This window comes from Pogona vitticeps, chromosome 2 (assembly GCF_051106095.1).
Source record: "Pogona vitticeps strain Pit_001003342236 chromosome 2, PviZW2.1, whole genome shotgun sequence".
Classification (NCBI taxonomy): domain Eukaryota; kingdom Metazoa; phylum Chordata; class Lepidosauria; order Squamata; family Agamidae; genus Pogona; species Pogona vitticeps.
The window spans coordinates 51,798,100-51,825,027 of NC_135784.1; the positions used below are offsets into that span (position 1 = coordinate 51,798,100).

The 26,928-nt window shown below is 39.6% G+C and overlaps 1 protein-coding gene across 6 annotated transcripts in view; it reads left to right on the forward strand.

Annotated features, from left to right (window-relative positions):
- Positions 1–26,928, forward strand: part of LOC110077687 (contactin-4) — a 546,252-nt gene that overhangs the window by 432,660 nt on the left and 86,664 nt on the right. For all 6 annotated transcript variants that reach the window (XM_078385216.1, XM_072989453.2, XM_078385218.1 and 3 more), the window contains one exon: positions 22,271–22,398. In XM_078385216.1, coding sequence (XP_078241342.1) covers positions 22,271–22,398 — 128 coding nt within the window. The remainder of the gene's footprint in view (positions 1–22,270; positions 22,399–26,928) is intronic.

A 26,928-nucleotide genomic window follows, 5' to 3' on the forward strand; every position in this document is an offset into this window, starting at 1 on the left:
TGTAAAATAGTCAGTGGCAAAAATATTTATTTAGAGAAATAAGCTTGATAGATAAACAAGCTGATGTTACCTGGAACTATTATGTGGGAAAGGACAAGGGTTTTGAATTTTTCTCTTTCCTTTTTGGCCTCCCCATCTGCACAAGGGCTGGCAGAAGGGAGAGAGAAGTCTCCTGTTCTTCCTCTTGCTTTGTAAGCCTCTACCAGTTCCTCTTGAGCACCCTTTTCCTCTGTCACACAGCCTGGGTCTTATGGGCTGAGGTTTCTACCTCTACCTTCTTGTCCATTTCCAAAGTCCTCCTTACTGCCTCCAGTGCCTCTTTTATATCATTCACTTCCAGTTCCTCTTTTCCCTCCTCTAGGAATTACTTTTCTCTTGTTGGAGTTTCTTTCACAATGTCCATGTGCAGTGCCTTGATCTGAGTTTGGCCATCCTGGGCATGAGGTTTCCCTTGCTTGGGCTCTCTTGCAGCAGTGGTTTATCCAATTTCTCTGGCACCTGTGGTGGGCCTAGGCAGGATATTCTTCCTGGGGCCTGGGCTGGGGCTAGGGAGCCCACCAGAGGCACCCTTGTCAATACCCCCCGGCCAATATAATAATAATCATGTATCATCAAGTCAATTTTGATTGCAACCATTTTCAGGGTTTTCTAGGTAGAGAATACTCAGAAGCGGCTTCCCTTATTCTGGGAGTGCCCTGGGGCTGTGCAGCTTGCCCAAGTAAATCTTGTTTTTTTAATCAACGTTGCATGTGTAGAATACCATTCAACCAAGGCATCTGGGCACTTAGAAGTCTGATATCAGTTGATCATGAATGCTTAGAACCATCAGTTGTCTGCTGTGGCATAGTAGTAAAACTTATATTTTGCCCATGTTGGCTGGTGTGGGCCTATTATGAAGTTTTAGAAAGCCTAGTAACTTTCCTCGTCAATGTAACTTTATCAAAGAGTTATCTTCTAGCCCCTTTTAAGGAACCCTCTAAACACAATGGCTGAAATCCCATTGTGAAGAAACTGAGGGTTTGGCAAAAATACGGAAGATAATCAGTGGAACTATGACTGACCATATGGACACATAGGAATCTGACCGAACAAATGGAAAGGTCAGCATTTAAAGGGACAATTCTTTTCTAAACACTTCAAAGAACAAACTTTAAAAAGACTGAACCACCTGTGTTATTCTTTATCAGAGAATATTTCAAAGTGGACTAAAATAATGCTTTCATTCTTTTCTTAGGCCTTAATTACACAGGCAAAAGAAACCTATTTTAAATCACATTTACCTTCAAATGAATCAATGTTTAAAAGAGTGTCTCTGTTATGCAAACACAAGTCTGGATTACTTTGCCAGGGAAGCGAGTTTTATAGATGTAACAGGAACTAAAATAATGTTCTACTAGAGGGCTGTTTAAAATAGCATGCATGTGAAACTCAATTTATTTTATTCATTTCTGCATATGTACATCCCTTTTGCTGCAAATTGCACCTTGGGACAATCAACTAGAGGCAGTGGGAGCAGCTGCGGGAAGAAAGGAAAGAAGGAAGGTGTGCTGGCAAAGATGTTTGTAAAAAGCTTGACTGCTTCTTCCCCTTTAAGAATGCTTTTGCTGGTCCCTGGGAGGCAGAGAGAAGGGGAGGACTCTTATCAGCAGGCAGTAGTGATGGGCAATGAAGCCTGGTTGCTGTGTCCTGGAGCATTTCTGCCCACAAAATATTTGTTCCATGTTATCATGTATGCTGGGTCCACATAAGGAGAGATGGCAGGTTGGTAGCCATGACGACAGAGAGGAATGGGAGCTGGGGATGAAACCTCATCCCTTTTGTGAGTTCTAGGTGCCAAGTGTCCTCCACCCTTTGGAGCAAAAGATGTTGGAAAGAGAAGCCAAGCACTTTCTCCAGACTCCTCAGACAAGAGTTGTGTGTGAGAGAGACAAGAATTGTGTGTGTGTGTGTGTGTGTGTGTGTGGTGTGTGTGTGTGTGTGTGTGTGCCCATCCATCTCCTTCATGAAACACTAACAGCATTTCAAATAGTCATGTGATTTTAAATGGACTCCATTTAGACCGGAGCTTATTGTGGTTCAAATGTAAATGTAGATAACCCCTTAAATGTCAAAGCACTCTGTTTTATGTGTGTTGGGCATCCTGGAGTGAGTTTCCTTCCTTGCTTAGTGGTATGTAAATTTCTACTTTGGGAAGAGCCATTGGGAAGCTGTTGAGGACTCTATCCATTGTCTTGATAACAGACGAAAGGTGATGACGGGGCATATTAGGTAATTAAGTGTTAGGGGCCACAAACCACACAAACTGACACATTAACCTGTACAAGGGGAAGTTAGGCACAACTAATAATTAAACCTCAGCATCCCGTAAGAAAGGAAAAACTTTGCCTCCCTACAACTTGGTCTTGCTTCTGAATAGACAAGTTCACAGCAGCCAACTCTGTTTAGGTGTGAGCATGGGGTGGGTTAAATTAGAATTTATTATTTTCTAGTGTGTTCTTTGAATTGTCATCAATCTGAGTTGTGCTTTTGCATCACTGGACTGAGAAATCCATTTTTGAGTGACTGTGTGGAACCTTTACTTTTAACTTTTCAATAACTGTTTTATTATTTCGATTTTTTTTTGTTTTTCATAAAACACATAAAATTCTTTCCAGTTGTTGGTTGGCTTTTGGGGTACAGAGGAATTTGTGGTACTAAATGCAGTGCTTTGCCTCACCAAGCTACTGCATTTGGAGTAAATATTCAAAAGCATGGTGGCAGCATATTTTTAGTTAAATTTCCTGGAAACAATGCTAGAGCAGTAAGCCCCCATCTCAACACAAAGAAGGTTGGGTAGCAGAGAGGCTATCAGAGAGGTCTGACCCAATGCCATGGTACCTGTAAAATATCAAAATTAGAAACCTTACAATGTACATCAAGCATGTGAAAAAGACAGTGACCAAACTGTGTGCCTGCTGAATCTGCCATCCAAGTCATAGTTGTGGATGGAGAGCTTCAACGACAGAACTGCTGGATAGCTCCCTGGTTTAAGTAGAGGTTGGGAATGTAATTCCCCACTGTGTCTCCTTGACATAGGGTCCCTTCCACCTCTGCAATTCTATGATTATAATCATCTTTTTTTTTCCTTCTTACCTTCCTTGCTCTAAAAATAGCATTGGACTCTTTGAAACTTAGGACTGTCCTGTATCAAACAAAGCAATGCCCTTTAAAAAAAAACAGGACAAATTGCCACTGTAGATATGATGTGGGAGAATTCTGTAGAAGACCTTGTAGTAGCTAGCTTTTGACCAAAAAGGTGGCGTTCCAGACCTATTCTTCTTCTACAGCTTCTGAACATACAGTATCATTCCTATGTGAACAGGAGAATGCAACATTTGACTATAGGTATTCCTGCTTCATAACTCACAAGCTTAGCCATTGTACTTCTTCAGCTTTCTGAAAATACAGTCTGGGTGCTGGAAAGTGATGGATGATCCCTGAATTGAATGCAAAATGAGCTGTCCTGCTTTGGGTCTAGCTAAGTGCAGCCAGCCAAGACCAACTGAAGAGAAATGAAGGGTATGAAGACACTAAGGTCAGTGATGAGTGAGGGGCATGGGAGGAACATGTCACCAAAAGAAAGTTAGGTATGAGGAAGTATATCAGAATTTGGATGTCAAACAGTTCAGACAGTCAACGACATAAAAAAGAAATTCAAAATGGAAGAAATCAGGAGAATCCATGCACAAACTCAAAGGCTAGCAACATATTTGCTTCTGGCAAGAATGCAACATGATTGGGAGCCTTTTGAGCTGAAGACCTTCAGTCCCAACCAGCCCCACCTACAGTTAGTCAGCCCCCACCTCCATCTGGGAGAGCTCCTACTCTTGGACAGCCTTTGGCTGCAGGTGAGAGAGGGCCTGAGTTTGTCAATCCCTGGGATTAGGTGGTCACTCCTACTATTCCTCTGAGCTGTTATATAGAAGAGAAGTAGTCTCCCAGGATGTTACTGGCTTTTGAAATGAGTGTGTTCTGGGTTATCTTCTGCTTCTCTTCTTCTGATTCTTTGGAGGACACCACTCCCTGTTCAGATAGAAGGCCTGCTTTTCATTTATTGGGCTCTTACAGCAATTGTATAGGAAACAATTTCTGACCTTGCAAAGGAATTGTGTGGAGTGGAATATTTTGCTGAATATATCATGCACTACATCATGCTATATTCTATCTATATGATCGTAATGCAATAATCTTTACCTGCTCTGGGCAAATCTTTTGCCTTGCTGCCTGGAGGGATGGAATGGAGCCAATGCTTCAAATCTATAGTTGGATAATGCTATCATCTACTTCTTCCCCAGGGGGTGATAACTACTACTACTACTACTACTACTACTACTACTACTACTACTACTACTACTACTACTACTACTACTACTACTTCTTCTTCTTCTTCTTCTTCTTCTTCTTCTTCTTTTTTCAAGATTTTCCCTCTGTGCTTAGCTGCATTCCTCACCATAGCTGGGAGAAAATGAATTTACAACATATACAAAAAATACATTTGTTGTATAGAATCCTAGCTGTCATGCCAAGTATTTTGGCATGGCTTCATCTTAAAAGTGGCTATTGAGACTCAGTAGCATTCAAAAAGGTGTGTTACTTGTGAACCTGAAACCCAGGTTGACCTGGTTTGCTGATACAAATTAACGGAACGAGACAGACACATATAATATGCAAACCTATCATTTTTAGATTTAGCTGCAGGTATAACAGATAATGAATCACACATAATGTTGAGCACATGAACACAACTTACAGCTCATCTAAATGAAGTGATTGCATAAATTGTAGACATTTTGTGGAAACTTGTAGTTGTGAATTATTTTTTGAGCTATTTTCATCATTAGAACAAGAAGATGATAATTTTACATTGAAAGTTCAGCTCTGAGAAACTCATGTAAGGAGTTTTAAATGCAAGGCAATGATTATATGCCATAAGGAAGAGTGTGTATGTGTTGAAGGGGGGGATGGAATGGGAGAGATAATTTTAAGACTCTTTTCTAATTCTGTTTTCATGATTTTTTTCTGTTATATATTATTCCCCTCCTCATGGCTTGAAATGTTTCTTTAGATATTTAAGATTAGTGTAAACATAAGTTACATGATGTGGATAATCTGGCTTTTTTACAGTGGGCAGTTTTTGTTGAAAACAATGGGGAAATGTTTTATTTTCTCAAAGATTGTGCTTCTGGGCTTCTGTTCAGATAGCATCAGCTAGTACCAATAAGTTGAGAATGTGCATATTGTTTATGTTTTAATTTCACAAAATGAAAACGTTTATGGCAGCCCTTGATTTACACAGAAAAAACTGTATTATATTTTTCTCAGTTAAAAAATTATTATATTCTGCTTCTCTGAGGTTTTATCTTTAATAATTGTAGAGATGTTACCCACTGGAAGAAGCTTTTCAGTCTCAATGTTGTTTAAAGATCCATATAAAGCTGGCATTTCATAACTGCCTCATCTGTGTGACCTTTCTTTATAACCTTGAAGAAGGCAGTTAGCCTCTTGGTGCCTCGAGTTACAATTATTCCTGTGCAGAAACAGACTTAATGATACCTAAATTATCTCAATGGACTCTAGACAGACAAAGAGAATTAAATAAATTGTTCTGAGATCATCATACGAAATGAACTTTCTCTTTGGAAAAAAATTGAGCTATTGGGGTGAGAACAAATGTGTATTGGATATGTAAGTACTTTGAGAGAGAAAGTAATAACATTTACCTCAGAGATGGGCTACTGAAATGTTGTCTGTGCAAGCTGTGTCCTTGACACAACCTGTGGAGAGAAAAGTTGAAAAGCTTCAACTAGTTCCACTTCGTAGGGAAATATATTGGGAAACCTTTGACTTCAAGGCTTACAACAACATTTAATCCCCTTCTCTTCAGTCTTCCATACACAATTCGAGGGGCAATTTTTCAGCTTCGGAGTTCTAAATAGTGTATCTAAGGAGCTGTCTATTTCACAATCACTAAGATGTAAGACAATGTTAATCATTAGGTAGCCAGTGGGGCTTTTTCTTCATTGTCGCTGTAGAGATTGTATGTTCATCACCCAGCATCCAGGATAATTCTGCACAGCGAAGGTTACAAAGATCTGTTTTTGAGGTCACTGGGTATACCTAAGAGGTCCTCACCTTTTCCAATGATGGAAGATTTTGTTAAGCAAAGCAACACACCTATCTACCCTCACATAGAGCCTAACCCCTCCCCTCCAAAAATAAAAAAAACCCCACCTCTGGCAGATGAATAAAAAAGAAACAAGCAACACACCCAGAACTTTTAAGTCCAAGCAGCAAGTTGTCAGCTGTCATAGTTTAACTCCCCAACTTACATGCTGTATGCACAATTTCTGCAATGTGTGCTTCACTCATGACCAAGTAGGTAAAAGTTCTGACTCAGGCATATGAAAAATAGTTCACTATCTCATGATTGAGAAGAAAATGTTTGTAGTTTCCCATTCCTATATATAAGGAAAAAAGCAAGCAAGGGCTTATCTTATTCCATCAACAAGGAGAAGAATAGCAACTATGAGCACCCCACCTGCTCTGGCAGGTTTCCTGTTGCAAGCCCCTTCTTGTGAGATCAGACCACAGAACTGGTTGCATGCCAAGTAACCTACTGGAGTGGTGAACACACTTCCTTGGTTTTCGTTCTGTTCTACATTTCAGCAATTAAGACACTGACACTGTATAACCATATACAACAAGGGGGTACTGAGACAGTAATCTGTGGTCAGTTTGCAGAAAACCAGCTTGTTTTCTTTTAATATGCACACATCAATGCTCACCCAGAATTGTATTTTTCCCTTTCCTCCGACACAGCGTCCATTTATTTTCCTTTGGGATTCCCAGCATCATCTGTCCTGTTTTTACTTTTCTGATCTGTAGCCTGTAAGAATATCTTTTCAGTTTGTTCTTTTTCCCAGATAACCTAGATATATTTTTATGCTTAGGTGTGACCTCAATAATCTTGCATCTATGTGAAAATCATTAATAACTATAAATACTTCCCCTCAGCCTTTTCAAGATGATATCCCATTGGTTTTACTCTTGCCTTGCAAATGTGAAATTGTACTTCAGGGAAGAAGTTTAAAATAAGATCAAACTTCACTTTCTTGTGTACAGAGAGATTAATAAATGCCATTATGAAGCATATTCACTTGGACAATTTTTATAGGGGAGAAAACAGCAGAAAAAGCCCCCTTTAGTAGAACAAATTATGCATTTTCTGTTATGGTAGTTATTTGCATTTGTAACCTGCCAAAAATCTAGTTCCAGCTTATCCCAGACTTGGCTACAGGATCCCTGATGGGAATAGTGGAAATAGGTTGTAGACAGCAATTTGCTGCTTTGAATGAAGTGCATTTAACATTCTGTATGAGATTAATATTAAGAATTAGCTATGAACTCGTGAGATGAAAAAAAATCAAATTAGCCGTTTTTCAAATGCAATAGACTAAATGCAGCTCAGTGTGATTTGCAATTATAAAGACCTCCTGAAGTTTCATTTTATTTTTGCTTTGTTCTTCTCCTGTGACCACGGTACATTCCCAATGTCCCTTTTCTCCTAATCGCACAAGGTGCTATTTAGCTCTGATTTTTCTAAGCAATTTATCTGCTATGAAATTTAACAGCTCTTCCAAGTGATTGTGGTTCATGTTTGCTAATTGTCCAAGGCCAGCTCTTCCCTTTAGATTGTGGCTTGAGATCATGTCATGTGGTAACAGACTTGCCTGTCAGAACTACTGTATAGTTCTAATGTTCTCTTTCAAAATAAATATTCTTCCCTTCTGAAATGGAGGGAAAGGGGCAGGGTCCCCTCTCTCCCATGCACTGCATTTCCTTTGACAAAATCGCTCCACTTCGTGCTCAGGAGAGAAAGGAGTCCACCCCACAGAGAATGTCCAGCAAAGTGAACATACCACCCCACAGTGACAGTTTTGGATCACACGTTTTGTGTTGGAGGGATGCAATGTGAGAGGTATTTTCCATTCTGCACCTAAATATGTCTAGGGGTGGGGGAGAGGGTCTGGTTCACTAGAATCATAACAGGATTAGAAGACATTACGCACAAAGCTACGTTGCTCTTCTGCTGTGCCTATCCCCTTGCACAACGGTCTGATAATATGGGATCAACTCAAAAGAACTGCTATTCCCTTGGAATGTGGGAGAAAAAGGAACTATGCCTTGCAGCAACCCTAGACCCATTTGACTGTGAATAAGCTCTTGTTTGCACAGGCAAAAGAGTGGGCATGGCTGAGTGCTGTGGACAAGCACCACACGTGAATCCTCTTTATTTGTGCGAAGATTTCTGGAGAGGGAAAAATGAAATTCTTCCAATTTTCTTGCTCCTCTTTTCTCTGTCCCTGTATCTGGCCAATAGCCTATTGAGCTTCCTCTGAGATGAGTTGCACAAATGGTGATCTCCATGAAATTAACCCACTCTTTTTAAGAACTGAGGGTAAGGTGTACTGTTTTATTGTACAGCTTAGTCACTTTTTATGTTTAACCACATATCCTTACATTATGGGTGGAATCCTGTTGTTTAGCAGGGTTAGTTACTCTAGGGAGGGCCATTGAATCAATGGTGATTTGATTAGTCTACTCCTCCATAAATTCCATTGATTTCTTGAATCTAATCTGATTGCAAATTACATTTGAAAGCTGCAAATAGAGGAGGTACATTTGAATCAGTAGTGCTTATGGAGAAGTTGACTTTAAACTACAATTAGAGTAGGCCCATTTGAATGAATGGAACTTATCAAGGAGTTTATTCACCAAATCCTCACTAATTCAGTGGTCTGACTCTAGTGGGAGCTACTACACTAAGCAACAGGATTTCATCCTTTATTTATTTCATGCAATGTCTCGAAAGTTTAAAATTCTTGTTTCCACACTCAAATGTATATCACCCAGTGTGAAAGGAAGAAGAAAACAGTGGTAGAGAGAGGCTGCATCAGAATGCAGGAGTTTGTATAAATTCACCATTCATTCCTGTGGTTCTGAAAATACTTCCAGCATATTTTTTGCACTATCAATCATCCCCACAGATCAAAGATTATAGAAGAACCTGTGAAAATTAGTAATATTAAACTGGTTCCTTAACTTAGGAAGATGAAGAGAAGATATAGACGAAATAATGATGAGTTAAATAAAAGCAATACATTTAGGACAGAATATCCAATGAATAAAAAGGCTTACATTTATTACTCTCTAAAACACTGGTAATTTCTCTATAATAATTAGAATTGCATCTATCATTCTGCTCTTCTCTTAAATATTTGTCATTTTACATTCATTCCAATGATTTATCTCTTGAGCAAAAAGTTCCATCAGCTCCTGCAGATGAATTAGTCATTAGAACATATTACCTGGCTGATTTCACAGCTGTCTCCAGATTGTTTGCCAATCACTGAATAAGCTTCTGCGACAGAGAAGAATAACTGTCCATTATCCTGAAAGGAGATTATAAGAAATGATCTGTTAAAGACTGGCATTTTTCTTGTGGTTTTTACGTGTCCTTTTATCTTAAAGAAATAGCACATGGTATTAATGTACAAATAAAGTACAGTAAACCGGCAGTTTTATAGAAACACAACTAACAGGGCCTTCTCTGTTGCTGCTCCCAGACTCTGGAACTTCCTTCCATGGAAAGCTAGGCTGGCCCTGTCTTTGCTGTGCTTCTGCAAGCAGGCAAAGGCCTTTCTCTTCAGGCAGGCTTTTCTTTAGTGGCTGGCGGTCAGAGTGGGTTTTTAAATGGACTGTTTCTGCTCTATTAAAACTGTTGGTTTAAATGTGTTTTACTGTTGATTGTAATTAACAGTTTTAATATACTTGTTTAATTCTTTCTTAAACTTTTAATTGTTTATATACTTGCTGTTTTAACTTTTAATCATTGTCTTTTAATTATTTAAGGCATCTTGGGTCATTTTTAAGAAGAAAGGCAGGATATAAATGAATGAATGAATGAATGAATGAATGAATGAATGAATAAATAAATAAATAAATAAATAAATAAATAAATAAATAAATAAAATTTAGATCAGAATATCCAATGAATAAAGAGGCCTACATTTATTACTCCCTAAAACACTGGAAAATTCTCTACAATAATTAGAATTGCATCTATTATTCTGCTCTACTCATAAATATTTAACTAATCGATTAATATCTCTTGGTAGAACTCTACAGCAATAGGTCCTGTTTTCATGAGCTGTATCAACAATGGTTTTCATCTCAAAATAAGTAATAAAACTAAATCCAATGGAAATGTTATGTAAAATTTCAGAAATAGATATAGATGTCCTTTCCTTAACATTTATCTAAAGTATTTTGCTATCTTGCATAGCTTTGCCACTTGTATAAAAGTATTAAATGTGGACTGTCCAAAGCTGACATAAAAATACTAAGTCTGCCATCATGACTAGCCAAGATGGCTGAGGGTGGACTGAGCTGACAGCAGACTAACAGGCTTTGCTGAAGTCAAATCTCTCCCAGCCTAGTGATGTTAGAAATTACTATCTGGACATTGGCCAGCATTGTGGCTGTGAGTCTGGGCTTAGAGTAGTTTGAATGTAGCATTTGAGACAACATAACTGCCAACAACAATTTTTTGCAATTAAAAACTGCTGTCCCATCCCGCAGCTGCCAATGGCTTCTCAGTGATGCAAGTGATTACACGAGAACCTTGAAACTTTTGTGGGAGAAAACAGAAATATTTCATTTTTTAAAAAATATCACCATGGCAGATGACATCACCAGCCTTACATGGTATAACTCTCACACAACAGGATTTTAGCCTATAGCTATTTCCATTCTTGTGGGGCCAGATCAGAATGGTATTCCAACAGTAACAAATGATACAGATCTGAAAATGATATGTAGTATGTAGAACTAAAATCAAACAACAGGATCCTTAGCTTGCCTCTGGAACAGATTATTGCCATCTTTTTTCTGAAGTTTTTTTTAAAAAATTGATACATAGGATCTTAGGCCTTTTTATTGTTTAGTTGTTAAGTTGTGTCCGACTCTTCATGACCCTATGAACCAGAGCATGCCAGGCCCTCCTATCTTCCACTGCCTCCTGGAGTTGGGTCAAATTCATGTTGTTAGCTTCGGTGACACTGTCCAACCATCTCGTCCTCTGTCGTCCCCTTCTCCTCTTGCCTTCCCACTTTCCCAACATCAGGGTCTTTTCCAAGGAATTTTCTCTTCTCATGAGATGGCCAAAGTATTGGAGCCTCAACTTCAGGATCTGTCCTTCAAGTGAGCACTCATGGTTGATTTCCTCCAAAATGGATTTTTTCTCCTTGTAGTCAAGGGGATTCTCAAGAGTCTCCTCCAGCACCACAATTCAAAATTGTCAATTCTTCGGTAGTGTGCCTTCTTTATGGTCCAGCTCTCACTTCCATACATTGCTACTGGAAAAACCATTGGTTTGACTATGCGGACCTTTGTCGGCAAGGTGATGTCTGTGCTTTTTAAAATGCTGTCTAGGTTTCTCATCACTTTCCTTCCAAGAAGCAGGTGTCTTTTAATTTCATGGCTGCCGTCACCATCTGCATTGATCATGGAGTTCAAGAAAGTAAAGTCTCTCACTGCCTCCATATCTTCCCCTTCTATTTGCCAGGAGGTGATGGGAAAAGTGGCCATGATCTTAGGCCTTTAGGGGGCCACAAAATGACACCGAGATCCATTTTGAATGCCTAAACTCTGCATAAGAGCAATATTGCCCTAATGAGAGCTGAGGAGTTACTTTTACAAGACTAAACCTAAGGAATCTTCACAGCAGGGTGAAACTCTATGTTTATGACTGAAGTAACAGAAATGATTCTTATCTATTTGGAGACTAATTCACAAGGTTACAGTCTTACAGTATGTGGCCTGAGAGTGGCAAAAGAATTCCCCTTATCTCTTATCAGACCGGATAGTGGTAACATGTTACATCTATTAATATATACATTGTGATCACACACAACTAATATATGAGATTCCAGAAATTTATAAAGTGTATGGAAAGTGGCATTTACCAATTATTTTAGCACTGATTTTCACATTTCTACCAATGGGTTTTTTTTCACACCCTTATACTAACAGTGCTTAAATTTTACATACTAAAATACTTTTACTTTGCCTTTGGAAATTTGTCTTCTGACAACTTTTGAAGCACAACTTTACATACATTATAAGGCTGCAAGGTTATACCTAAGGCAGGGAAAGGATCCTTGCTAGTCCTTGAGTGGATCTGGTTTTTTAAAACACTGAAATGTATTTTCTTCTCAATATTCTGCTGTAAGCTGCACACATACAAATGGAAGTCAGAGTTTTCAAATTGAATCATAGGTCAGAGACAAATGAAAACAGACCAGTTCAACTGAAGTTTAAAATCAAAGATTGAAGCCAGCCTTAGTAGATCTTATTCTTGACCCTCGTTCAAGATTGCTTCTTGAACCAATTTCTGTTTATGGATGATATATTCTAAGGCCCAGTAATTTTTCCATTTCAAGTATTGACTAGCCAACAGGAGCTCTGTATATTGCAAAAAGCATAACAAAGAGTGATCAACAATCAGCAGACGCTTTCAAGCATAACACTTCTCAAAGAAAGACAAACAGCTTTTTGTCTTGAAGAATAAGAGTTCTTACAGTGTGCATATTTTCACAGTGAAGCCATCACAATCACTTTATATAAGGCAGCTTCAGCTGCACAGATAGAATTGAGATGCCCATAAGTTTCTGAAGATTAGAATTTTAAAAGCTCCGTGTGTCCAAAATCTTGTTTGCAGAAAAGATCAACTGCTTCTTTCTCGCTCTCTTTCTCTTATTGCTACCCAGATGTAGCTCTTTTGTGCTAGCCTCCAAGTAGAGTCAGCAGATGTGAGGCATCCGTTTTTCTCTAGTATTGTCAAAATTAATGGTTATTAACAGAGAATCAATTATTCAATAATAGATTAACTGTTGACATAAATACATTTTGAAGCATTTTAACCTTAGAGTTTACAAAAGCCAGTACTCTTAAAACTTCAAAGGGAAAGAGGTTTCTTAAGGGCTGCTTTACATATTACTACAGTGACAAGCAGAAACCAGAGTGCACTTAAGACTTTGCTTCTGCCGCATTTAATAATGTGTTAAGCCATTCTACCTATGTGTAGTCTGTCAGCTTTGGGGGAATCAAATGTGCATGTCAGCATGTCAGATTTCATCCTGCATAGGACAAAGAAGGTCCCCAGGGGCCGTACGGCTTACCAGCTTCTTCAGATGCATGGAGGATAGCTTCAGAAGACAGACATTGTCCACACATGCTTGTATAATGCAGCAGAAATTGCACGACTGTCTGTCTGCTGAGATTGCCCTCTGTGTATTTGCAGGATACAGCCCATGCCCACTTATCCTGAATAAAACTGGCCCATGTTTAAGGTGTCACAATACTTATTGTTGTAGATTTTCCACAAAGAAATGTGTTTATTACTCGGATGACAAATGGGCTTAGAAACTGAAACTATTTTTTTTTAAAAAAAGCATCAGCCTATGCCTTAAGAATAAGTGAAGAGAAGGAGACTGAAAGAAGATGAGGATTAACTTTTAACTAGGAATAGGTTTTTCAGCTAGGCAATATATAGCACAGGTGGATGGACAGCATCTTTTAAACTAATATGTACAGTATATACTGCACATGGTGATGAATATAAAAATGAATCAGGATATTCATTAAATATCCCTGATTCATCAGATATTAGTCGCTTCATATTCTTGGGGTCCAGAGACCCCAACGAATACGAAGCAATGAATATAACCCTTTTATATTCATCCCTTCATTCCCTATCTCCTTATGCCCGCATGGACCAGTTGATGCTCAGATTTTCAATTTGGGCGGCTTTCTAAAGCTTTGATCCCTGCTTTCCCCCTCCTTTTGCTAAGCCCTGCGGGTCACAAGGGGGGACATTTCATAGCTCATGACACAGCTTTGTCCCATTCTCTGGTATATACTATTAATTATTTGTTGGTCACATGGGAGATGTGGTCAGAATCCAAAGGATCTCCTGTATGGAGAATTAGTGCAGGGAAATTGCCTCAGAGGGAGACCACAGCTGCGATACAAGGACATCTGCAAGTGGGATCTGAAGGCCTTAGGAATGGACCTCAACAGATAGGAAACCTTGACATCTGAGCGTTCAGCCTGGAGGCAGGCAGTGCATCACGGCCTCTCCCAAGAGACACTTGTCCAGCAGGCCGAGGCAAAGAGGAAGTCCTGAAAGCAGCAAAATCAGGGAGCAGGACAGGGGACAGATTGGATTTGTCTTCAGTGTGGAAGGGATTGTCACTCTCGAATTGGCCTTCTCAGCCACACTAGACGCTGTTCCAAGTCCTCCATGCAGAGCACATTACCATAGTCTTTCGAGACTGAAGAATGCCTAACATGGGAGATGATAACTCATGGCAGCCCCCCAAAAAAATCCATTTGTGATAAACAAAAAGCAATTTCGGAAAAGGCTTCATAAGCTCTAATGATCTGCCACAATCACTGGGAATTAGTTTCAGTTCCTCATGAAGTACTCTGGACACGATCAAGCCATGCCATCATTCAGTGACCATAAGATGCTACAGCTTCCAATCAGGAAGTTCTAAGCAGATCTCTCCACCACATATCTTGACATTAGAGAATTGCAGGGGGAGTTCACTGCTAGGTTGATCTTTTGTAGCTCCTTCACATCTATCACCATTACATGATCTTGGTAGACTGATTGTATTCATTTGGCCTTATTATGAACAGGTCAGATGTGTGGTGCTTTACAGAGAGTGACAGGACATACCCCTGCCCCGAAGAATTCACGTCTAGAGAAGCTACAAAGAAGATGGAAAGGGGAAATAGAGGCAGGATAAACTTAAGCCCTGTTTAATCAGTCCTTGCTTGGTTCTTGGCAAGAGCTTTCCTACCCCCTCCCTTCTCCATCTTAGTGTTCTCCCTGTGAAGTGTGATGTGTCTGAAGAGCAGGAGGTCCTGCTCCATTACAAGATTTCCACATGACCAAAAAACCAAGGATTTTTGATGGCACTTGTTTGTTTGACGGCCCACATATGAGCAGAGCAGCATTCTTCTGCCCTTTGGACAAATTGATCCCCGTATGAAGAAACAGTCAATGCAGAAAGGAGAGGCCAGGCATTCTTCTCCAAGCATTTTCCCATAAACCAGATAAGCAATGACTGAATATGGCAGTGAGTCTGCTTCTATATATTTCTATCTGGCTGTCTGCAGCAAATGCTGTAGTAGCAACAGAATATATTGGCAGCTACCCCTGGTGGTCAGGATTGTCTGGTATGAAGAAGAGGAAGGACATTTGTGTTGATGGTTCAAATGTGGCACCTTTGTAGGAACATTGATTAGTTGGTGGTGTTGGCCCATAAAGATTACTCAGATTATGTGGGCAAGCATAGCAAAGAGAATAGATTTTCTGCATTTTGTGCTTCTAATTATAGTCTATCTAAATTTTTGTATGGGCTCTGTACCAATGTCTATTTGTATATAATAGTCTGTTCAGCTTATTTTACCATGTATTTAAGAAAAACATATTGACAGCTGCAGGGAATTCTGAAGAGTCACTCTCCTAGGCTACGCACACACACATGCTTGTCTGCACATATGTCCATACCCCTGCATGCATGCACGCATGCCCATATGCACATACAGGCTGGATAAAAAGGCAAGGTGGGCCGGATGTGGCCCATGGGCCATATTTTGAAGACCTCTGTCCTTGACAGATCCACCAGCAATGACTATTAGCATATTCTGTTTATATGTGTGATCCATTTCCTTCTGGATTCTTGCAGAAAAGCTTTCAATTTCTTTTTCACCACCATCATTTGTATTTCGAGTTAAGACTTGAATAACAGTTATATTGATGTTCATCAATCAGATTTCTCCATGTAGCCCATAAATACATGTGCTACATTACACTTCATATTTAGAGCCACTCCTTTTTATTAAGTAAAATGCTTTGCAATTATCTTCTTCAAAATGTCTTATTCCAGTCCACTGTAAATTCACTTACACCAAGTATTGTGATGTTTATACATTCCATTTCTTATTTTAAAATTTTTATCTTACATTGATTTATTCTTCTACTATTCTGTGTTCCAGTTTAATGCATCCTGCAGTTTCACTTTCCTTTTCTTCTGTGTGCATCAGTAGCTGAACATTGTTTTAACTTTAATTCAACTGTTCCAAAAAACAAAACAAAACAGTGCTACTTGTACACATCCTTAGTACTTCCTCAGTTATGTCTGAGTGCATTTCACTCTTAAGAGTCTTATCTTTCAGCATTATCTCATGTTTCATTTTGGTTTGTCCCACCAAAGGGTATAAAGCATAGAAGGCATAGAAGATCTTTAATTATTCAATTGCTTCATTGCCAATTCTGAAGTTACAATTTTTTTCTGGAGTAATGGCTTTTGTATAATTGTAAACCTGCTTTTACACTTCATTAATTTATGTTTTTGTAATTTTCTGGCAGTAAAGCTCTGTGTAAGCTTCCAGCCCACCCTGTTCTACCTTCCTGCTGCCCGTTGTAGCACAATGTTATTTTGCAATTATTTGGAGCCATTATTATGTAATGGAGGGTGACTGGGTGAGTGAGTGAATGACTGACAAGAATTTGTGGGCAGTGCTTAAATACAAGACAAGCTTGAGGATGCTGTTTCTGCTGCTGTCATTAGTTAATTCGAAAAACATTAATTACATTTAAGTGATGCGGCACATCAGCGATGGTTTATCAGAGGCAAATAATAATAATAAATTATTTCCTCTTCAGAAGAGATGGGGAAATCGTATTTAAAAGCATGAAATATTGTTATTAATAATAAACTAACCTGTGGCATTAAGTTTAAAAACGGTTTGATTAACAAAAAATACCTTCAGATGTATTTGCGAAGCTTTTATTGATTATGTCCTAATTAAAGGGAAGGTCCATGTATCATCAAAAGGATCAATGCCTTTTGGATGGGGAATGGGGCACTTGAAGGGGAACACTTTGTGTATGTATGCACATATTAAGGTTTTTTAATTATTTGTTAGTTTTGCATTTTTGTGTGTTTTAGAGTCAATGAAAATGTTTAAAAAGTTTAAAAGAAGAAGAGCAGGGAAAGCATTCAGTTTGCTGATAACCTAAAGCGGCTCGCTTATTAAACCACTTCATGATGCAGGAAATTGACAGCAGAAGGAGCCTTGGCAGCTTTGACAGCAGCAACGCTTGATTTTGTTCTGTTTCCAGTGATTGCACGCACTGGAAATGGACCAAACTAGAGCAAACCTACCACACCAAAAAAGTAGGAGACCCTGACAGGGACTCAAAAAGAGTTGGATAGGAGTGCTCTAGGGACAGATTGGTTAAGTCTAGTAATTAAATAATCTGATCACCATAAAAAAGAGCTAACCAACCCACCCCTGCATAGCACCAAACAATGGAGGGGAAAGGCCTATCTGATCAAACCGACAGTAAACAATTCAGTAGCCTCAAATGGCCCTTCCCCTAGGTTTAATCTCAGTCTGTTGAGAAGAAAACTTCTGAGGGGGCAAAAGCTGAGTCAAAATCATTCTTATTTCTGTTTGAAATAGTTGAAAATAGTTTCACACTGTTAATACTGTATATGCCTCATCAAAACATACATATGGCTGGAAAAAGCACTTTCAAAAATCAATGCTTAGATCAGTGTCAGTAGCTCAGTTCAAAAGGCTTTGATGTGTACACACACACACACACACACACACACACACACGGGCACACACACACACACATGGGCACACACATACATATACGGTTGACTCAAGCAGGTATTTGTCAGTTTTATTGCAAATCCTTTGGATGAAGTGAATAAGATTACGGGCACAAAACATGGTGGTTCTCAAATACGGTATCACTGACTGATGGAATGAATTGTATGCCTGTACCTTGTTTTAAAATCTTCCATAATTCACACCTTGTCACCTTCTTGATATTGAGAGCCAGCCTTACATCCCCAGTCCACAGATACAAGAAGGATGGATTTGTGTTGAGAAAAGTAATATGAACCCCTTGAAGCATACAGAGCTCATGCCAGAATTATCACCATCACCTCTTTGGAAATGGAAATCCTGAAATCCTTTCGAGTGATCAGCAATCTAATGTTATGCTGTCAAAAGAAAATTATAGAAAACGCAAGCACGTTTGGATGATGGAGAGAAAGATATATTAAAACGCATTATTGCGATCAAGCCTGGGTGAAAGAAAATACAATTATTCTACAAGTGTTACAAACATTCTTAAATATGGATGTTAAGTGGCATTTTTATTTACATGTTGATTCATGGCCCTATTGAAAAAGTGCTATTTTGATTTCCACCCTTGGGCACCAGGACAAGAGATTTGAGTCTCTCAGAGCCACATTTTGTTGAAGTGGTGCTGTTTCTTGTCAGTGGGGTTCAAAGAAGTCTGCCAAAGCCCCTCTGAAAACTGTGAGGATGCCCAGCTATGGTACTTGGTGACATCTTCCTTCATCTTCAGGCACTTGACCCACGGCAGAATAAAGGAAGAAATCACCTGTATTTCAGTATTCCATTTCTTGCAGGTTGGGGGAGGAAAAATGCAAAATAACAATAAAAAATACTATGTGTATGAGTGTGTGTGTGTGTGTGTGAGTAATTGAGAGTGTCTGCGGGCCCAAGGTTTCTCTAAGTACGCGAAGTGCTTAAGGTGGCAGTCCTATAGACACTTTACTGTTAATAAGCCCCACTGAACAAAGAGGGACTTGCTTCAAAGCAGCATGCATAAAAATTTTCCATGACTAAAGCCCTCTTCAGACATTCTAAAAATGAACAATACATACAATTGCATCAGCAAGTAGAGCAAGGACTATTTTCTGTTTCTAGGTGCTTTCTTCACAAGACAGACCACAATTTAGAACATTTTAGAAGGTTATATTCATGCCTGGAGATGAGGTGAACAGATTAGCCTTGTAAGTGAAAGATAGGAGCCACTGACCTCTGAACATTCTTTACCAGAAAATAAAATTACAGTGACTCAACAAGTATGGTTTATTTGTATGGGTCTGTATGTCAGCCAGTCAGTCAGATTGATCTGTTCATTCCAACACACACACATGTGCTTAATACAAGTGAAAAAGAATACAAGTGAAAATGGACTCAATGGCCTTTTAGGCCCCTTCCAACATCATTATGAACCACAGGCCAAGGATGATTGGATGATGTACACCAACAAGATTAGTTAGGCTAATGTTTTTGAAGATGAACAGTACACTTTCTTGTTCAATAGTATGCTTCATTAATTCTGTCAGTGTCTTAATATTTTTATGTTTTTTTCCCCTTTCTGGTACACACTTTAACAGGATGATGGATTTGAGTGTGTCAGTGAAATTGACAGACTAGACTTCATTCCAGGTCTGGTCTCCTAGCAGGGCCGTTGAAAGTGTAATGGTCAAATCAGAGATATCAGATTAAAATGCATCAACACTCTCCAGGAATTAGCAGTCACAGGAGGTGATAGTTCCAGCCATGGTTAAATTCTTGAAGAGCAGTTGTGAGTGATGATACTGGCAAACTATCTGACAGGAGCAGTGACACTCATTGTAAAAGACACGGATAGGAGGTCAATGATAGGAGAAAAAGAGGGAATTAACATGAGATGGAGTGTTTCAATAAAGGAAGCCACAACCTTTGGGTTTCCAAGACCTAAGCAGGGCTGCTAACTATAGGAACTTCCAGAGGTCATTAATTTTTAGTGTAGCTATAAGTCAGAAACACCTAGACGGCAGATAACAACCATTTAAATTCTTTGTTGCATCTATATCTCATCTTTCCTCTAATGACCTGAAGGTGTCATATATTGTTTTCCTCCTCACTTTATCTGCACAACAGCCCTGTGAAATAGCTTAGGCTGAGCGAGTTTGATTGCCAGAGTTTTGCCAGTGAGCTTAGTTGTCAAATGGGGATCTGGACCCCAGTGTCAGGAGCCCTAATCTGACATTTGTAACCACTGAAAATGTAACTTTATAAGTACTTGTTAGTACTTGCTTTTATTATACTCTCCTTATCCCTAAGTAATTTGTTACAGGTACCTAAATTGCTTAGAAATAATTCCTCCAAGAAAATTGGAGTTATTAAAGGAAAATTTTGTGCAAAGATGGACATGATAAAGGGCAAAAATGGTAGGGACCTCACAGAAGCAGAAGACATCAAGAAGAGGTGGCAAGAATACACAGAGGAATTATACCAGAAAGATCTGGATGTCCCGGACAACCCAGATAGTGTGGTTGCTGACCTTGAGCCAGACATCGTGGAAAGTGAAGTCAAGTGGTCCTTAGAAAGCATGGCTAACAACAAGGCCAGTGGAGGTGATGGCATTCCAGTTGAACTATTTAAAATCTTAAAAGATGACGCTGTTGAGGGGCTACACTCAATATGCCAGCAAATTTGCAAAACTCAGCAGTGGCCAGAGGATTAGAAAAGATCAGTCTACATCCCAATCCTAAAGAAGGGCAGTGCCAAAGAATGCTCCAACTATCGGACAATTACACTCATAGCAAGGTTATGCTCAAAATCCTCCAAGGTAGGCTTCAGCAGTATGTGGACCGAGAACTCCCAGAAGTACAAGCTGGATTTCGAAGGGGCAGAGGAATTAGAGACCAAATTGCTAACATGTGCTGGATTATGGAGAAAGCCAGAGAGTTCCAGAAAAACATCTACTTCTGCTTCATTTACTATGCAAAAGTCTTTGACCACACCAAACTATGGCAAGTCCTTAAAGAAATGGGAGTGCCTGACCACCTTATCTATCTCCTGAGAAATCTGTATGTGGGACAGGAAGCAACAGTTAGAACTGGATATGGAACAACTGACTGGTTCAAAATTGGGAAAGGAGTTCAACAAGGCTGTATATTACCTCCCTGCAATAACTTATATGCAGAATATATCATGCAAAAGGTTGGATTGGATGAATCCCCAGCCAGAATTAAAACTGCCTGAAGAAATATCAACCGCCTCCGATATGCAGATGATACCACTCTGATGGCAGAAAGTGAGGAGGAATTCGTCGTCTAGTCGTTTACTCATGTCCGACTCTTCGTGACCCCATGGACCAGAGCATGCCAGGCCCTCCTATCTTCCACTGCCACCCGGAGTTGTGTCAAATTCATCTTGGTTGCTTCGATGAAACTATCCAACCATCTCATCCTCTGTCACCCCCTTCTCCTCTTGCCATCCAGTGAGCACTCTGGTTTGATTTCCTTTAGAACTGATAAGTTTGTTCTCCTTGCAGTCCAGGGGACTCTCAAGAGCCTCCTCCAGCACCACAATTCAAAGGCATCAATTCTTTGGTGGTCAGCTTTCTTTATGGTCCAGCTCTCACTTCCATACATCACTACAGGAAGAACCATAGCTGTGACTATTCGGACTTTTGTTGGCAAGTTGATGTCTCTGCTTTTTAAGATGCTGTCAAGGTTTGTCATCGCTTTCCTCCCAAGAAGCAACCATCTTTTAATTTCGTGGCTGCTGTCTCCATCTGCACTGATCATAGAGCCCAAGAACGTAAAATCTGTCACTGCCTCCATATCTTCCCCTTCTATTTCCCAGGAGGAATTCAGGAACCTCTTAATGAGGGTGACAGAGGAGAGTGCAAAAAATGGTCTGAAACTCAGCATCAAAAAAACTAAGATCATGGCCACTGGTCCCATCACCTCCTGGGAAATAGAAGAAGAAGATAAGGACGCAGTGACAGATTTTACTTTCTTGGGCTCCATGATCACTGCAGATGGTGACAGCAGCCACGAAATTAAAATAGTCTGCTTCTTGGGAAAAAAGTGATGATAAACCTAGAGAACACCTTAAAAAGCTGAGACATCATCTTGCCGACAAAGGTCCACATAGTCAAAGCTATGGCTTTTCCATGAGGCTTTCCCACTTTCTTACCTGGGTAAAGTGATAAGACCTTCAAAAGAAGGGTGGCTCATGAATTTTTGGGGTGAGGCACCCCTCATCCTAATCTGTCAGCCACTCTGCCTTCAAGTTAATACACAGATAACTGATGCAATATATGCCCATAGTATTACTGCATCTCAGCTTCCAAGAGATCAATACACATCTACTGTAGCTGGTGGTGGTTTCTCCTGTTCATATTGTAAACCATTAATATTGTGTGTGACACTACATTTAAAAAAAAAAAATCTCAGAACTTTGTTCATTGTCTTTTCAGAATCACCATTTTTGAAGATGGAACTCTGAAGATTGCCAATGTCACCAAAGCAGATGCTGGAAGTTATACATGCACAGCAACAAATTATTTTGGGACAGCCAGCAGCACTGGGAACCTCATGGTGAAAGGTAGCACTTTTTTTTCCTGCACAGAATTTTGATGCCTACATTCCAGTGGTACAGCACACTTGCTCTCTTTTTTCTTTTCTTTTTTTAAGCTCTTGGGAAGTTTTAAAACATAAAATGGTCCTTGCTAAAAGAAATAGACTAGGTTGTAGTCATAAATTAACTTATCTGAGAGCAATTCCTTTGGAATTAAGTGAAACTTGCTTCTGATATTGAATGTATAGAAAGAAGTCTGATGTAAGGGCAGGTTCTTGATAACATTCGAAATATATATTTTGAAAATAGTTATATTTGAAACTGTAGTACTGAAATATGTATGCAAAACTTAGGCAATAGAGTCTTCGTACAAATAGTTTTTTTAAAAAAAAATACTCTTCTCTACTATAGAATCCTTGAGTTCACACTTATCTTTCCTCTGAAAATTAGCATTTCCAGTTGTGAAATTCCTGTCTGACGCTATGCAAAAGAGTGCTGGAATGAAAAATGAGCCACTTCAGTTAATCACTGAATTCAGCCATGCTCATAAAATGGCTCCAAGGCTTATGAAACTCTGAAGTTGGGCAGCAAAGCTTTGCTACTGCATAATTCTCCTCCAGCAAATTACACAAAAAGGGTGGGTTTTTGAAGGTACAGAACCTCTGATACAAGGTCCCAGCACAGCATTCCATTTATTTCAGTTACCGTATTCTTTTGCTAACCCACAATATTTTGTCACAGCCTCAAGCAGGGGGTTATGAAGTACCTGGCTAGCAGTGTCATTCTTGACTGTGGCAGGACTGTTGCCCCCATCAGCAGTTGTTTTGGCATTAGCATGGAGCTTTCTGGGATCAAACATATCTATGGTGTGTAAAAAAAAATTGAAATAGATACAAAATCATAGTCTTTGGTGAAATATATGAATTCAAATACTCAACAAGTATTCATACTTTAGATTGGATATGAAGTATTTAAGACAAGAAATGACATCAGGACAGGAAATTAAATGAACACTGAGAAAGTCTATGCAGAGGACTTAAAACATGGGCAAGTTGGCTTTATGAGTGTGTTTGATCCTACATTGAGGGATGTGGAGTCCAAAGCAGTTGTGTGTCTTATGGCAGTCTGGAGAAGCTGGATTGTGATTGTTAGGCTTCTGCCAGAGTTAGAGCCAGGACAGAAAGAAAAGAAAGAAGGCGAACAAAGAGAATTAATATGCAGGGAGGAGAGCAGAAAAAGAGGTCTGTAATGGTTTATCTTCAAACTTGAGCAAAGCACAGCAGCTACTGTAATTGCTTGGCAAAAGGGATGGTGAAGCCCCCCCCCCCCCCCCAGGGGATTGAAGTTCCTGGCTAGAAAGCCAGGAGTTCAAATCGGCACTGTGTTTCTCTGGAGAGGGGCAAGCCAAGATCACTCAGTGCATGTGCAGCTAAGAGTTATGCACCCTGTCACGTGCCCAACCATGTCAAAAGCCTCTTAGATCAAATCGTCTTATCCCAACTTTCTTAGAGGCAGACCATTTTAACTGGGCAGTCTTCCCTCCCCCAGCTAAAGAGAAACTCTTTGAATTTACAAAGGGCAGAAAGAGCGGGGCAGATTGCCTGTGACTGTCATCTCTAAAGAGATGGGCCATAAATTCCAAATTGCTAGCTGAAGAAGAGCTTCAAACCAACATGCATGCTGCAGCCATTTCCGTCTAAGAAGCTTGCCTGGCCTCTACACCATCAGCCACATTAATCTGGAACATTAAAAAACAGCACATTCGTTTGGAACTATCCACAAGAACTTGATGCACAGCCTTGAAGAAGATGATTTGTTTCCGACATTTGTTTTTTTGTTTTGTTTTATATTCTTAATGGTCAATTAAAGGTATCACCTGCTGCTGCATTTGTATTGTTTCCACGACCGTGCAGCCTTTTCCTGATTTTTCATCTACAAGATTAATTTATCTGTTACATCTTTATTCAGTCAGCTATGCTGTGTTGGCTATTTGTTTCTCTGCGATACCTATGCATGCATATGTGTGCATTCAGTGTTTGTTGAAGTTGCATTTTGGATAGTACCTGTCACAAGTAACCCCTTCTCTTGCTATCTCCCCTAGATTGCAGAAGCAGCTTCAGAGCCTGTTTTGTTTAATTTTCAAAGCTGTAGGTTGCCCCACAAAATGCTGGATGAAAACATCCGATTATACTTTTTATTTATTTCATTTACCCCCTGGCCCACATGTCCTCCAGACTCCTCATCATGGCATCTAGACAGTTGCCTTCCTAAAGCAGGCCTGCGTAGTGTCAGCAGCAGCAGTTCATCCTGTTTACTGGTGCGCTGGCATAGCACTTCAGGGACAAAAGTATGAAGTTTCACTGATGAGAGTCACTACCCAGGAGCGGCATGTGGTTTAATCAGGTTCGCCAATTCATTGATTTTTATGGAGCAGGAGGAAATAGCTGCAATTAGGAAAATGAAGTGGCTCTGGTTCTTCTGTTTTGTTCCTTTCCTGTCCTGCTGTGAGGCTTCCGCTTTGGTTCGTCCCTCCACACATTGCTCCATTAATCAAGCCGCTGGTGTTGGGGTAGGGACAGTGGCATTACTGTAATAAGACAGATATAGCTTACAGGGCTCTCTAATTATCTATTAACAGCCAAAAGATGCAACACTCTACACAGCTGAGCTGACTGAGGGTTGCGGGCACAGCAGGTAAACGTGTCCCAGACTCTGTGCCCATTAATTATAAAACAAAGCTTATAAGATTCGTTAATATTAGCACCTGGATAGCATAGTTTGTTAACAATACTGTACAGTCAGTGAGTCTGTGGTTTGGCAACAATTTGAAACTAGGGATCTGCACCATACAGCTACACCAGTTTCATGCCATTTTAAATGCATTGGCTCCAGCCCATGGAAGACTGGGATTTTTGGTTTGATGAGGTCCTTAGATTGTTATAGAGAGCTCTAGTGCTGTTGTTTAGGGAAAGACATTGCATCTCTTTCGCTGAGAAGTTTCAGTGCCTCCCTACACTACAAGTCCCAGATTTCTGTAGGAGGTAGCCGTGATAATTACTACTGCTGTAAACAGTGTGATATAGATAACACTTCATGTCTTTAGTCAAGTACTCCGCTGAGCGATGCTGGTTCACTGATTTCCTAATACAGCGACAGTATGCTTGTTGTCCATTTCCAAGGCTGTGTTAAAAACTCTTCAAAGTGCATCAGAATGATTTATCTTGTTCAGAGAAAATCAGTAACTTATTCTTGTTGCTTTTGCAACAGCAGCCTTATTTTCCCACAATATAATGAGTTCATGATTTAATATTATTAGCGACTACTCATTTTAAAAATGTCTTTAGCAGCTCTGTAATATATGTCCAGAAATTTCTATCACTAAATTAAATGTAATAATGAAATGTTGGCAATAATAGTTGGTGTTCTAATTTGTTAGATGTATTGACTTTGACAGATGTCTTAAATTGAATTACGGTAGGTACTTTTTGTGAATAGTCCTGCATATGATGAATTATTTTGTATGACAGATATATAGATTATAACATACATTTTCAGTCTTCTCTCATCTATGCAGGTGGGTGAGAATTTTCTATAGCAAAATAGGTAAAAAAGATTGATTAGTTGCAAAAATTTTCCCTTCTCACTGTTACTCTGCCAAACACCAAAATAGATTAATAGGTCCATTTATGTGATTTCCTAACTACTACTTGCACAGACTCTTCTTAAACTAGTATATTGCATATTTATCACCTGTGTGATGGAAGCAAAAAAGATAGTTCAGCAGTCGGGTAGGAAAGCAGGCCCATAAGATGATGCAGTAATTTACATATTGAGTGTGTTGTCTTTTCTTTATTTAGACTGTGAGATATTGGAGGCCCACAGTCATGACTGTATGCTAAATATGGTTGAGATTAGTGATGAGGGCATTTGTATACAAATACAAAGACCCCCACGCAGGTGGACCTAATGAAGATCTGGCTCCTGGGGCTGGACTGTCCACTCACGTGTCCTACTGTGGTGGTAGCCCCGCCTATCTTTCCAGTCATTCGTTGAGCGCTGCTCTCTTCCCACTTGGCTGGCCAATCCAGGCAGGGGGAGGGAGGATGAGTCTCCCTGCACATCTGCTGAGTGCCGTATTCAAATATGAGCTGAGATTGTACAGACATTGAAGTACAGGGGCTAGTTTCTACAAATCATCCTTGGGAAACAGCTGAATCTAAAACTTGGCATCGGAGAGGTTGCTCCGTGCAAATCTTGTGGTAGAAAGGGTTAAAAATGATTATACTTTATCTGTATAAGATTGAAAACTGGCATTCTCTAGTTTGCCAAAAAAATCATTTTTTTCACTCCATATATTTTAATGGATGATTCTTCCATTTGTATGGCATCTTTCAAGTAACAGTTTGTTGTGTTAAGTCAAGGGGAAAATTTAATATGTGATACACCAAACTAGTAACATAAGGTACTCATTGGGGCTTTTTATGTAGTATTCTTTAATATTTTAGGCTATTGAGATTGTAAGCTCTGTTCTGTACATGCTCAGCAGAATTCCTATCT